The 13,987-nt window shown below is 42.5% G+C and overlaps 1 protein-coding gene across 2 annotated transcripts; it reads right to left on the reverse strand.

The window, feature by feature from the left end:
* Positions 1–1,808: 1,808 nt before the first annotated feature.
* LOC108273432 (FERM domain-containing protein 1) lies at positions 1,809–13,393 on the reverse strand. 2 transcript variants are annotated; one of them, XM_017482643.3, is made up of 13 exons: positions 13,135–13,393; positions 12,744–12,843; positions 12,417–12,496; positions 12,258–12,316; positions 11,180–11,375; positions 10,272–10,427; positions 10,109–10,180; positions 9,905–9,973; positions 4,406–4,565; positions 3,878–4,075; positions 3,166–3,315; positions 2,995–3,017; positions 1,809–2,392 (listed from the first exon to the last, which is right to left on the reverse strand). In XM_017482643.3, the coding sequence occupies exons 1-13, from the start codon at positions 13,243–13,245 to the stop codon at positions 2,231–2,233; spliced, it is 1,536 nt and encodes a 511-aa protein (XP_017338132.1). In that variant the 5' UTR covers positions 13,246–13,393; the 3' UTR covers positions 1,809–2,230. The 2 variants fall into 2 exon arrangements, with proteins under 2 accessions (XP_017338132.1, XP_017338133.1); XM_017482644.3 differs by having other exon boundaries at positions 11,195–11,375; positions 13,135–13,392.
* Positions 13,394–13,987: the final 594 nt, after the last annotated feature.

Genomic DNA, 13,987 nt, shown 5'->3' on the forward strand with positions numbered 1-13,987 from the left:
CTTGGGAACCCCGAAACGCCCTCAAGAACGTCACAACGCCAGCCACACCCCCACAAAACCCCTCACACTCACACACACTCGTCTCCTCACTACAGACAGCTCCCACACAGACAAATAAAACCCCTGTATTGACTAAAACCTGTCTCTTGTGGGTCTGTGCTCCGCCCTTCCCCGGGCTAATTCCCTTACACTACTTTAACTCCACATACAGAGATGTGCATTTATATTTTGTACTGTAAGGAGAACATCACAAAGCAATAATGAACACATTATGGTCTTATGTGGTCGGAAAAATCATAGAAACTGAGACTAAAATAAAAAAAACTATTTTTAACTAAAATAAAAAAAAGAAAAAAGACCAAGACCACAATTTTTTTTGGGCATCAAGATCGATCTCAAGACCCACAACACTACAACTCATAACAGAAAACAAGATACTTTTACCGTGGGATTAGTAGTTCAAAGTAGTTCAAAGTTCCCATAATATGCTTTAATAAACTTTACTTATGAAAGTAATCTTTTACCTAGTTGGAGAATGTTGCCAGTAAAAAGTAAGATACACAGCACCGTGAGGAACATTTTCTGCATCTGCAATATTAAGAGATCTTTTATGTAGTCAGTATACTCTTTTTGGGAAAAGCCACTGAAAATGTACTTATACTGTATGTGTTGGCACATAGAGTCCTGATTATACATCCCTAATAAAGCTAACATGACATGAGTGTTACACAAAGTACACAATCTATTAACCTACAATATATCAATATTACAAAATATATACACACAGTATACCATGTACTGACAATATATTTAAGCAGATTTCTGTTAAACATAATAATAATAATAATTTGAATACTTAAGGAAGAGGCTGTTTAAGCATTATACACACACTTACCGTGGCTGAGAACAGAGATGTAGCGGAACCACAAATGACAAAAAAGTTCCCCTTGATGTCATTATTTCTTTGAATGCTCCTCCTATTACCCAATACACGTGCTGCTATTTTTTTTTAAAATATCGATACCAGTAGCAATACAAGAAAGAAAGAGAGAAAGAAAGAAAGAAAGAATGAATCAGTATCAAATGTATCAATACTTCAGTATCATTACACCCATCCCAAGTGAACATTAGTGAACTGTGGTCAACTTTAGAAAGCAGTTTGTGGCTTAGAAGTCTTGGTTACTGGTAATGATGCAGTCATGTTGCAACAAAACAATAACAAGCTTAGCATCATAAAATCAGTGTCGTTTCATTGGTAGCGATGAGTATAATATAATGCAGAAACAATGTGCAGTCAGATACTGTAAATTGTTTCGCTTGGCAAAATCCCCAGATCTTGATTTTAAATGAGTATGCACACAACCATGACTTCTAGTGAAAACAATAAACCACAACATGGCGTGTGTTACAGTGATTTTATCACCGTAGTGTGTTGTTAAGAACAATGCAAACCTTAAACACAATAAACTCATTGTAATGTACGTCCTTGTTTATATATTACGTTTATAAAATCGTGACAAAAACAAGATAAAATTTGAATAGTTGAATAAATGCTGTTAATATATTCACTATAAACAATTCTTCTGCCATGCAGAAGTATTTGGTTTGGTTACTAATCAACACAACAGGTAAAGATTTTGGTATTGTATGAACAGAACAATGTATAAGTGTTTTAAAAATAGAATCTACCTATTTTCTTGTTTTTGTGTGGTGGAAGGAAAAGCAGAACCCAGAAGAAATTCCTGGCACTGTAATGTTTTGCACTACTGCCCATGTGTTAATTCATAAAGTTTCCAAAAAAAATGCAATTCATAATTCAATTCAATTTTATTTGTATAGCGCTTTTTACAATAGACATTGTCTCAAAGCAGCTTTACAGAAATATCAACACGGTATACAGATATTAAAGGTGCGAATTTATCCCAATTGAGCAAGCCACTGATAAGTTTTATCAATATCAGATGCTCACCTCCAAGACTTGTTCAGCCAATCTGGCCTAGTGACAACGCATTTACATATTTATTCCAGTGAAAATGGCAAAATAGACAATGGTGAGTGTGTAAATGACATGGTAGAGGGTTTCTTGAATATTTTGTGGAGATGTGAAAAAGAAGAGAAAGAGAAAGTGGGGGGTGGGGGGGGGGGTGGGGGGTTGGATAAAACCAGGAAGTGCATGTGGCCTTGTGCATTTGTCTGTTACGTACAATTTAACCACTTTTATGTTACATAATTAAAATATAATGTCTTCTTGTCCATGCTTATATGTCAGGGTGTCAACATGTAGGGTGTCGACATGTTCTTCAGGAGAGTTGGCCATGTGTGAGACCTTAAGGTTCTCTACATTCTCCCTGCACTGGTCCAAAGATAGGCTGCAAGCTCTCCACTTTAAAACCTATAAAGGACATAGAGGTGTGAATTAACTGACAATTCATTATAACTTTTGAATCAATCTGGGAAGGATATGACAAATTTCAGTTTCACTTTATTGTCAGTGAGTATTTATGAGTATTTACACACATCAAGAAACAAAATACTGTTCCTCACAAGCTTATTGCAGTGCATAAAAAATACAATAAATTAAAACCTAATACAAAACAATCCAACCACACACTTTAGCAACCAACTAAGATAGATAATATTTACAAACACACAATGTTAGCAGCAGAAGAGTACATTAAAGTGCTATAAATTATCACCTTGGCAATTACTTGCTATCAGTTTGGGGAAGGGAGGAGGTTGGATGTGAAGCGTGTGTGCATGTAGGTTTGTGTGTATTGTGGTCAATATTATACTTATAAATGCTGTTTGATTTGTTGTGTAAAGCAATCCATGGCATACTGAAACTACAGCTGATGAAACAGATTTCCTGTTGTTCTGAAACCCTAGCTTCCTTAAGAGATCCAGATGTCCAGCCTTTTTACAATTTAAAATTTTCATAATTTTCATTTTGGAAGTCAAACATGCAATTATCATAAATATATATTCAATACTTACCTGTTTCATCTCCATTGAAATATCTAGAAGAAGAAAAAAAGAAATAGATTTTAATCAAATATACACACTAGAGCACATCCTAACTTAGCTTTGCTGATGTCATTAATGTGCCAATCATTCTAGACCTATTACTACTCTAACATGGTATTTTGGCAGATTTTGGCCTCTCACCTATCCAGTGAGACACAGTCACTAATGGAGGCCCATCTACAGACACACCCTCCAGGAGTTCAGTCAACTGTGTGATCTCTTCAGGGTCATCAACAAACATCTCCTCTGGCTCATCAACAGATAGCTCAATCTGGTCTAAACCAGCTAAATCTGTCAGATTAATAGATGGCCAAAAAGGTACATTACTATTCATTTACGTATAACGAGACATAAAAACCACATTTAATTTAATCATGAACAACAAACATTTAATCATGTTACTAATGAAATCAATGAAAATTTCCTCCTGATGTCCTCTTTAAAACCTCAAAGGCTTTAGAGGCAGTGATGCATTCTGGTAATTGAGTATGAATTTCATCCCTAAGAAAGAGTCTAATAATGTCAAAATAAACAAAATGATCTTGCGCATAACGAAATGTTGATCTGAAAACATAAATAGCACAAAATGTCACTTGCAGTCTAGTTTCAGTTTATGTTAATCATCTTAGTTTCCATTTTAGTTAAATTTTTTCTGTCATTTTATAACTATGTATTGAAATGAATATATGCATTCACCCAGGACAAAAGAGAAGAGAGGCAAAAAAAAAAAAAAAAAAAAAAAAAAAAAAAAACCCACAAAGTTCATAAGTTCATAAGACCCAACATGCTTTCCTGTAAAGAAGGATGCACAGCACTGCTACTATTTCTGCACCATATAGAATAAATGTCTAACCTGTTTTCTTTTGTCCTTTTCTAGAACTTCCCCAAGCTGTATCTCTGTCATCTGCTAATGTGATAGTCGCCATGGTGTCAGCATGGCGTTGCCGGGCCTTGTCCAGGTAAGACTTGATGGGTGGAAGCTCATCCTCACTCTCCTCTGATTCTGGATCAGTACTGTCCCTGATATACACCTCCCTTTGCTGCCTTCTCTCTGTACATGGGAAATGAATTGTGTCACAGTTTAAGCTATAATCCATTGTCAGTGGTGTAAAGACCATAATACAGAAAAGATTTTTGTAAGTTGGTCAGTAAAATGGGAACACTTAAATCAGTGATGACATTCAGTGGTGTGGATTTCTGGTATAGTCCCACTATTGAGGAATAATCAGTGTTTTCCTTATGGTGGCATAATCAAGATCAGATTTGAAGGGGAAAGTGAGATTAAAACACAAAATGGTGGAACATTTACAGAAACAAATATTATGCTAGAAGTCATAGTAGCTATGACATACTGAGTATAAGCAGTTGTGTTGGCATTAACCTCGTGTCTGCAGCTGCTTGAATGAGTGTTTTGTGTTTAGGTGCACATGATGGTTGTTGCTTATGTGCTTCAGCAGTTGTTGGGAGTGCATCACTGACTGCGTATACATCACCAGAACTTCCCCAGCCAGAGAATCGACCTTTATCTCAAACCTTCGGCCCTGTAAACACCAAAATATGTTTCAGGTTCAATGTATAAACTCTACCAGTCAAAGGCTTGGACACAAAACATTGAATATAAAGTTTTAATTGTTTTAAAGAAATTTTGATAAATGCTTATGGTTTAAATTTATTTCCAATATAAATGTAAACAGTGAATTTAATGCCAATGGAAATATATATATATATGATCAAAACAAACATTTTTATTAAATAATCTTTCTGCAAACAAGTAGTTTTCATTGAGTACTTAGCAGCAGCAGTGAACAAGTGGAAACGTTAAGAAAAGCTGAGACGTTAAGAAAAATTTGTGGCTCAATCTTCATGATTAGTACCATTGCAATTAATATTTTGTGAGACACATGCCCTGGAGAGAATAACAGCACTGGGGATCAGGTGTACTACATTGTTTGTTCCTGTTTTTAGGGGGTTTTATTCTGCATTCTGCACACAAACCCTGTATATTACATACAAAACTGGCATACAAGCCTAAACACACAATGTAAGGACCATGCACATCACAAAACACAAAGTGTGCTTCGCCCTCTAAGAATTTATTTATATATAAGAATTTGAGGGAGGATCATGCAAAAAGTGGTAGGTCTGCATAAAAAAAGGGTAGGGAGTACTTGTACAGGGATAATATAAAAATATTACATTTTTGTTTACTGTGATATAGTGTGCATTTAATGCACCTAAAGTACATCATTTAAATATATATATATTTGCTCTATATGTTACGCCACAGCGAACACGCGGCCGCAGTACTCACCATGGAGCGCCGCCTACAAACATGGCGGACAAGGACTACATCTCCCGGCCATGCCCACGCTCAAATTCGCCGGAATATTGAATACGAACACCTGATTACCGAAGATTACGCCGAAGATTACTTCGCCTACTATGGAGGCAGCGGGCACCCCAGAGTGGCAACGCTTCATTTTAGAGCAAAATCGTGCAATAGTTGGGCAGCCAGACCAGATATCGCAGTTACAAGAGCAAGTTTCGCGTCTGAATGCTGCCGCTTTTCCGACCGCGACGCCTTCTGCTACAGCTTCCACTTTAGACCGCCCCAGCGTATGCCCAGCCTGCATCGGCTGCACACATTCAGGCCACGCCAGCTGCGCACATTCCGGTCACGCCGGTGGCACATCACCCACCACTGCCTACACCAGAGAGATACGCTGGCGAGCCGGAACGATGTAAGGGCTTCCTACTACAGTGCTCCCTGTTCTTTGAAAGTCACCCGGACATGCCAAAGGCCCATAAACTGACTCACTTCATGGAGTTGCTCACCGGACGCGCTCTGGCATGGGCTACGGCAGAATGGGAGCGAGGGGGCGGTGTCAGGCCCTCGCTAACGGACCTCCTCTCCTGTTTCCAGCGAGGCTTTGATCATTCCCCTGATGGATGGGAGACCGGCCAGGAGCTCCTGCATATCAGACAGGGCTCACTTAATGCGGTGGATTACACCCTAGAATTCCGCACCATCGCTGCATGGAGCGGTTGGAATGAACCAGCACTCAAGACCGCGTTCCGGCAGGGGCTAAACCCTGAATTGGTGCGAGAGTTAGCCTGTCGGGGCGAGCAGATGACCCTCGATGAGCTCATAGATCTAACAATAGGGCTGGACCGTCTCAACCGTACCAACCTCCACACGCTGAGCAATCCACCGCTACTAGAGCCGGTTCCGCCAGCCGAACCCATGCAGCTTGGGCGTGCCCGGGACCCGTGAGGAGGAGAGGGAGAGACGCGGCGTGAATCACTGTGCTTCTATTGTGGCGACATTTGTCAGTGCCCCCACAAGAGGCCTCGAGCGACCGAAGGAAGCAGGGACAGCCAACCTCCGCGTCACCAGGTGAGTCTAAACCAGTCATAGTCTGTTCAGATATTTTTTTTTTTACCTATTGTGCTAGAACATTCAGGCCGGGCTTTTGTTCTTTCAGTGCTCGTTGACTCCGGAGCGCCTGAGAAGTTCATAGATGAGAAGATTGCGCAGAAGCTCGGCCTCCCCATATGTCCTCTGCTCCGACCTCGCGAACTGCAATCCATAGACGGGTCCCCCATAGTTGCAGGAGTAATATCCCACAGCACGCTGCCCATCAACATCCAAGTTAGCGCCCTCCATCACGAATCCATCGTCTCTTTATCTCACGGTTTCCACCAGACATCCCGTTATTCTCGGCCTACCCTGGCTAGCGCTGAACAACCCCCAAATCTCTTGGACGGACCAGCAACTTACCCACTGGTCCCTGTATTGCTTGCACAATTGTCTGAGGGGTCCCATGGTCCCTGTGGCCACTACGACTGTGGAAAGTCCCATGTCCCGGTCAAGGTCCCTCCAGAATATCGTGACCTCCATGAGGTGTTCAGTAAGGAGAGAGGCAGCAGCTTACCACCTCACCGACCCTACGACTGTGCCATCGACATCCTACGCAGGGCCAGTCCACCTCGGGGCCGTGTGTACCCGCTCTCCCAAGCTGAACAGCGGGCCATGGAGGAATACATCTAGGAAGCTCTCCAGCAGGGGTACATTCGACCCTCCATGTCTCCCGCGCCAGCAGGGGTACATTCGACCCTCCATGTCTCCCGCGTCAGCCGGCTTCTTCTTTGTAGAGAAGAAAGGAGGGGGCCTTCGTCCAAGTATTAATTATCGGGGCCTCAACCAAGTGACTGTAAAGTACAGGTATCCCCTGCCTCTCGTTCCCTCAGCCCTGGAACAGCTGCAGTTCGCGACCAACTTTACGAAACTGGACCTGCGTACAACCTGATCCGCATTAGGGAGGGGGACAAGTGGAAAACAGCCTTCAGTACAACCTCCGGACATTATGAATACCTGGTCATGCCGTATGGGCTCGCTAACCCCCAGTGTTGCAGAATTTGATCAATGACGTCCTGAGGGACATGCTGGGAAAGTTCGTCATCGTGTATATCGACGACATTTTGGTATATTTGCTAGAGGAGTACATTGAGCATGTCCGGCAAGTATTGCATCGCCTATTGCGATACCAGCTCTATGTAAAGGCCGAGAAGTGTGAGTTCCACCAACACACGATCTCATTTCTAGGTTATGTCATTAGCCCAAAGGGAGTCGCTATGGACCAGCGCAAGGAACTCATCACACGGGCCCACACGACACTAGCAACGGGTCATCTGGGAGCCCGTCGCACTTACCAACTACTGGCAGAGAAGTATTGGTGACCCTATATGCCTAAGAAGGTACAGTGCACTGTATCCTCATGCTCCACGTGCGCTCAGTCCAAGGTGCTGCGTGCTCTACCTGCCGGGAGGTTGGTACTGCTACCCACACCTGACCGCCCGTGGCCCCACCTTGCCCTAGATTTCATAACGGACTTGCCGGAGTCGCAGGGTAATAACGTGATACTGGTGATCGTCGATCGGTTCTCGAAGACCCTGCGCCTCATTCCACTACTGGCCATCACATCCGCCTTTACCACAGCCGAACTTCTTTTCCAACATGTGTTTCGATACTTCGGCATCCCTGAGGAGATCGTGAGTGACAGGGGTCCACAGTTCACGTCTTGCATCTGGGCCAGTTTTATGGAGAAGATGGGGGTCACCGTTAACCTCACGTCTGGGTACCACCCCCAGGCTAACGGCCAGGCAGAACGGGCTAACCAAGAGGTCATAAGGTTCCTCCAAACCTTCTGCTCCACCAATCCAGGGGACTGGAGCGACTTCCTGCCGTGGGCGGAATATGCACAGAATTCGCTACGGCATTCCGCCACCCAGTTAACCCCATTTCAGTGTGTCTTGGGCTTCCAGCTGCCATCATTCCCCTGGAACTCCTCCCTCACTGACTCAACAGCGGTAGATGAGTGGTTCCGCCGGAGTGAACAGGACTGGGAACGCACCCACCAACAGCTAGTGCAGGCCTCCCACACTGCCAAGCGAAAAGCAGACCGGCGCCGGAGGGATCACCCCAATTATCAACCAGGGGATAGAGTGTGGCTTTCCACCAGAGATTTAAAGTCGCCCCTCCCGGCAAGAAGCTCCAGACTAAGTATATCGGCCCCTTCCGAGTCCTGAAGCAAATTAATGAGGTTACATACCACCTGGACATACCAAAGCACAGTCGCATCAGCCCGTCATTCCATGTCTCGCTCCTCAAACCAGTGATACCGGGCCCCTTGGCCACGTCAGTGCCGGGGGACCACCCACCTGAAACACTAGAGATTGAAGGCCGCCCAGCCTACCACGTCCGCGACCTCCTGAACTCCAGACCTAGGAGAGGACAGCTCGAATATCTGGTAGACTGGGAGGGGTATGGCCCAGAGGAGCATTGCTGGATCCCAGCCCAGGACATTCTGGAAACGAATCTGCGCATAGACTTCCATGCGGCTCATCCAGATAGACCGGGACTCCAGAGGAGAGGGAGGTCTCGGAGGGATTCGGCTCCCGGAGTGAGCCCTTCTGGGGGGGGCTCTGTTAAGCCACGGCAAACACGCAGCCGCAGTACTCACCTTGCAACGCCACCTACAAACGTGGCGGACAAGGACTACATTTCCCGGCCATGCCCGCGCTCAAGTTCGCCGGAATATTGAGTACGAACACCTGTGCAGCATCATAAGTTATAAAAGGGCCTCGTTAACTTCAGCGTTTCGCGAAGTAAACGCTCAGCAGCCTCGTCTCTGTCGTGTACCAAGCCTTAGTGATTATATCCACTGACCTGATCTCGATATTCGCCTGTTTATTGACTTCGATTCTGTCTAAGCCTCAGATTACGTGATTGCCCGATTGCCTGACCAAGTTTCCGTCTGTACTTCGTCTTTTGTCTGTTCCACGCCTTCTGGATTGTTCGTCCGCACTTGTCTCCGCCAAGGAATTGTAACACTATATTTGCATACACATATATTTTTACTATGTTTTACATACTATATTTTGTTAAGGGGTTGTGTTAAGGGTTGTGTATTAATTTCTGAAAAGCCTCTAAGAAAAAGTAAATAAGTAGAAAATGAAAAAAGTTGCACAATGTGCTATCCGTGTTATCCATGCTATCAGTAGCTTCATCCACAATGGCACAGGCAATCTCTATATTTCATCTGAAATTAGTTCCTGAGTGGCACCTAAAATGCACTTTAAAAAATAATCTGAGTCTGCTAATGGTAACATAACTGCACATAAACAATGTACACACGTTTTGACCTAACATAAATCTTTGGATGAATAGAGCTTGTTGCTCATTGTTTCAAATATTTTACAATGGCCAGTCCACCAAGTTGAATAGTAACCTTTTGTAGTTACTGTACTATTACTTGAGTACAATTTCATGTAGAATAATTTAACAGATAAACCTAGTCTTATGTAGAAAAAAAATTACCTGAAATTTAAGACAATCTATGCTCGACCAGGCAAATTCATACAAAAGGTGATATCCTCCAATGGCTGTCTGGGGACAAAGAAAGGTCAATGATTCATATTCAAACTACGTCAATGATTCATACTCTAACCTCAACATGCATACTCCATTATGAATGCATATGTGTTTTCACAAGTGCTTGTGCTATGTAGAGAGTAGGTGTACCTCTATGTCATATATGTGCACTCCTGTCAAAGCCACGCCCAGCAGCAAACTGGCTCTGTTTACCTTTTTACCCTATAAAAGAAGACAGATATGCTTCTGAGGTGGCAGCAATCAGATTCATTGAATGCGTTTCCTGTTTACTCCCTCGGGTTTGGACCCTGACCTTGCTCATGCTGTAGAACGTGAGAGGCACATCGCTCAGGCCACAGGCCTCCTCGATAAAGAGCAGAGAAGCATCATGTGTAGACATTCCCCTCAGCTCTCTGTGCAGGTCTGGAGTGTGCTGCACCACAAAGTCACATCCACGCCTTGCCAAGATCTAATAATAAATAATTATATTTTAAAAGTACAATTTTAGAATTAGCTCTTACTGAAGGACCAAAACATCCTGTTTCTAAAGGAACATAATGTAATATTCCAGAATATTATTTACATACATACATACATAAGCTAATAATCTGTATTTGTGCTGTGACCTGTGAAAACCCTTCAAGTGGTCCAGTTTGGACCTTTTCTACTTTATATAGTTCTGAAAACAACATGTTTTCCTGAACTGAAATGTGTTTATCTTTTGCACACATCTCAACCAGAAGTAAAGTTCTATTTTAGAAGTGAAGCATTCCAGAAGACACATCTCTCTATACTCAACTCCGATCGGGCTAACATCGGTGGGGAAATTAAGTCAGATTTTCATGTTGACTCAATTTATCCACACCGAGAGAGGTGGGGGGCATTTTATTTCAGCAAATCCAGAAGCTGGAAAACCCAGAGGAAACACACAGGAACATGAGACTACAAGAAACTCTCCACAGACTTTAACCCAAGCTCAGGTTTGAACCAGAGACCCTGGAGCTGTGAGGTGGCAATAGGTGTTCCATCATGCTGCCCATAGAAAGGATTACAATGTAGAAGAACAATAATTAATTAATATAAATCATAAATACGATTTTTTTTTTCAATGAAAGACCCTATAAGTAGGCCAGGCTTGGTTCAAAAACAACTATGCATAGCTAATATTCTCTGGAACACTATTCCAGACTTTAAGTATGATTTTAATAAAATATATTTCACCACATAATGGCCCACCCAAGGAGGAAAATAGTCCTGAGGAGTGAAGTAAGGTTTCATGCCCTCTTTCCAGTCACCCAAGTCTGCCTGTAAGGCGTAGGCAGCCAGCTGGAAGTACAGACCTTCCTGCCCGTAACACTGAGAGCTCAAAACTCTGTTTTTCAGATCAGCACAGTACAGACTGCGGACCTTCCCATCTCTGAAGTCAGATAAAGGAGTAAACAAATGGGGAACAGAAAGAACACCAAATTTTAATACAGAAAACCAAAGTGATGAACTACAGGGTGTCCCAAAAGTCTCCGTATATTGGGGAAATGAACGCTTTTTAGCAAAATGCCATCCAAAAACGCTTTTGATAAAAGAAGAACATATTGAAATCCTTCTCATGGTAGGATTGGGAACCTGTTTCAAGGTTGCAATGGACAGGAAACAGGACACACAGGACACTGTCACAAACAACTATTTTTTTTAAAAACAGAAGTGTTGCGCATCAATCTCAAAACAGATGTCCACGAACATCCACTGACAAATGTACAACTGAAGTAGTGTTGGCCGTCACGAAATAAACGTAAAGGACACTAGGGTGGACGCAAGTGCAGATAAGAGCTTTACTTTAAGAGAGGCAGGCAGACAAATCCAAAACATCAGACAATAGCGGGGTCAAAAAACAGGCAATGGGCATAAATGAGGCAAAACTAGAATCAAGAACTAGGGTGAGAACAAGATCAAAACAATAGCATACGAACCGATAACAAATGCTTGGTATACGGAAAACTCACGTAATACTTCACAAAGTCATAGTGTTAGAACAGTCTCCTATATACTGTGGTTGTGAGTGTGTGTGAGATTGGATGCAGGTGTGTGTGATTAGAATGAGTGTTTTGTGTGTGTGAGTGTTCTGGGAATTGCAGTCCATGGCGGCCATGTTTGTAGGCCGCCGTGCAGTATGGGAAATGTAGTCACTGGTTTGCTGTGATATGACATTAGCAAACATAGTCCCCTATATGTGTGGAGACTTTTGGGACACCTGGTACTTATGCTATGATAGACATTTTTCAGCTAAGCGCTCATTTTCACTTACATGATTTGCCGACCATTTCTTATGTAGTACTCAACTCTTAGATAAAGAACCACCCTGCCCTGTTAAAACAAAGAAATGTGTACATGTTATTTTGACATAACAGAAAGTCATGTTATTTTATGAAATGTTTTGATGTACTTTAGTCATCTTTGGCATTACCGGCAATGTTGTCTGCTTCCATGTTTTACTGAAGTATGTGGTTAGTTTCTTCTCCAGGTCAAGGAATAGATGGTCCTTCTCTAAGCCAAATTCATTTCAACATGTACAATAATTTAATGCACTAGGACTGTACATTTGTAAATTATTTTTTTAAAAACGGGTTAGTGTGTGCATTATAATATGATGAAGGTTTACACAACGGTCTTATGCACATTTACTGAAAAAAAGAGGAACAAAAACCTAATGCTTACTCAGCAATAAACTCCCCCACCTACTCACACATACACACACACACACACACACACACACATTCGTACACCATCTTACCCTTTTCCAAACTCAGGCCAAAAAGATGCAGATCTGACAGATTTGTAATACCAAGTAGTTGAGAGAGTTGGCTGATTACCTCTTGTCCTCTACACTTTAACTAAAGTACAAACATGGTCACACACAGACACACACACACACACACACACACACACACACACAAACAAAATGAGGGGATTTGTTAGACAAAGCACAAAGGCATTTTTATGAATAACATTCTGTGTAACTCATACAGTAGCCAAGACCTGATATGCCAGGTCATATCAGTGCAGCATATACTGTAACTCATAACTAGACACACATTTTTAATCAAAGGTTAATAGTGCCAGATGATTCCAACTGTTCTCATGCAAGTTAACAAGCTACTTAATATGTCAAAGCATTAACTTACCCCAACAGCAATGTGGAGTTGTGTCTTGTTGGGTAAAACCACCACACACAAAGTAGAGGTCTGATGGGCTGAGTTCGGCATGTTCTTTACTTTTTTCAGCATCGTGTACATGAATCCACTAATCTCTTGAATTTCTTCTGAGACTATGCTATGACTTTCTCCTTTCCTCTTACTCCCTACAGCTCTCGCTGTCCCTATCCCTCCTCCTTATTGCCCTCCCTGCAAAGCAGTGTCCTGTTTGTTATTATTTTTTGTTATTGTTTTATTGCAACTCCACATTGCTGTTGGGGTAAGTTAATGCTTTGACATATTAGGTAGCTTGTTAACTTGCATGAGAACAGTTGGCAGGAAGGTCTTTACTTCCAGCTGGCTGCCTACGCCTTACATATTTTAAAATCATACTTAAAGTCTGGAATAGTGTTCCAGATGATATTAGCTATGCATAGTTGTTTTTGAACCAAGTCTGGCCTACTTATAGGGTCTTTCAGTGAAAAAAAAATCATTGTAATCCTTTCTATGGGCCGCATGACTGAACACCCATTGCCACCTCATAGCTCCAGGGTGTCTGGTTCAAACCTGAGCTCGGGTTAAAGTCTGTGGAAAGTTTCTTGTAGTCTCATGTTCCTGTGTGGTTCCTCTGGGTTTTCCAGCTTCTGTAGATGCTAAAATAAAATGCCCCCTACCTCTCTCTGTGCGTGCGTGCGTGTGTGCACATGCGTGTGTGCACATGTGTGTGGATAAATTGAGTCAACATGAAAATCTGACAATTTCCCCACCGATGTTAGCCCGATCGGAGTTGAGTATAGAGAGATGTGTCTTCTGGAACGCTTCACTTCTAAAATGCTAGAACTTT

Source organism: Ictalurus punctatus, chromosome 13, assembly GCF_001660625.3.
Source record: "Ictalurus punctatus breed USDA103 chromosome 13, Coco_2.0, whole genome shotgun sequence".
Classification (NCBI taxonomy): domain Eukaryota; kingdom Metazoa; phylum Chordata; class Actinopteri; order Siluriformes; family Ictaluridae; genus Ictalurus; species Ictalurus punctatus.

What these genes read in the sequence shown, in the direction of transcription:
- LOC108273432 (XM_017482643.3), bottom strand. Translation starts at nt 13,245, where the DNA reads ATGTACACGATGCTGAAAAAAGTAAAGAACATGCCGAACTCAGCCCAT. An exon ending in AGAAATGGTCGGCAAATCAT is followed by an intron (nt 11,376 to 12,257) that starts GTAAGTGAAAAT and finishes ATCTGACTTCAG; the next exon opens with AGATGGGAAGGTCCGCAGTC. An exon ending in TGCACATATATGACATAGAG is followed by an intron (nt 9,974 to 10,108) that starts GTACACCTACTC and finishes CTTTGTCCCCAG; the next exon opens with ACAGCCATTGGAGGATATCA.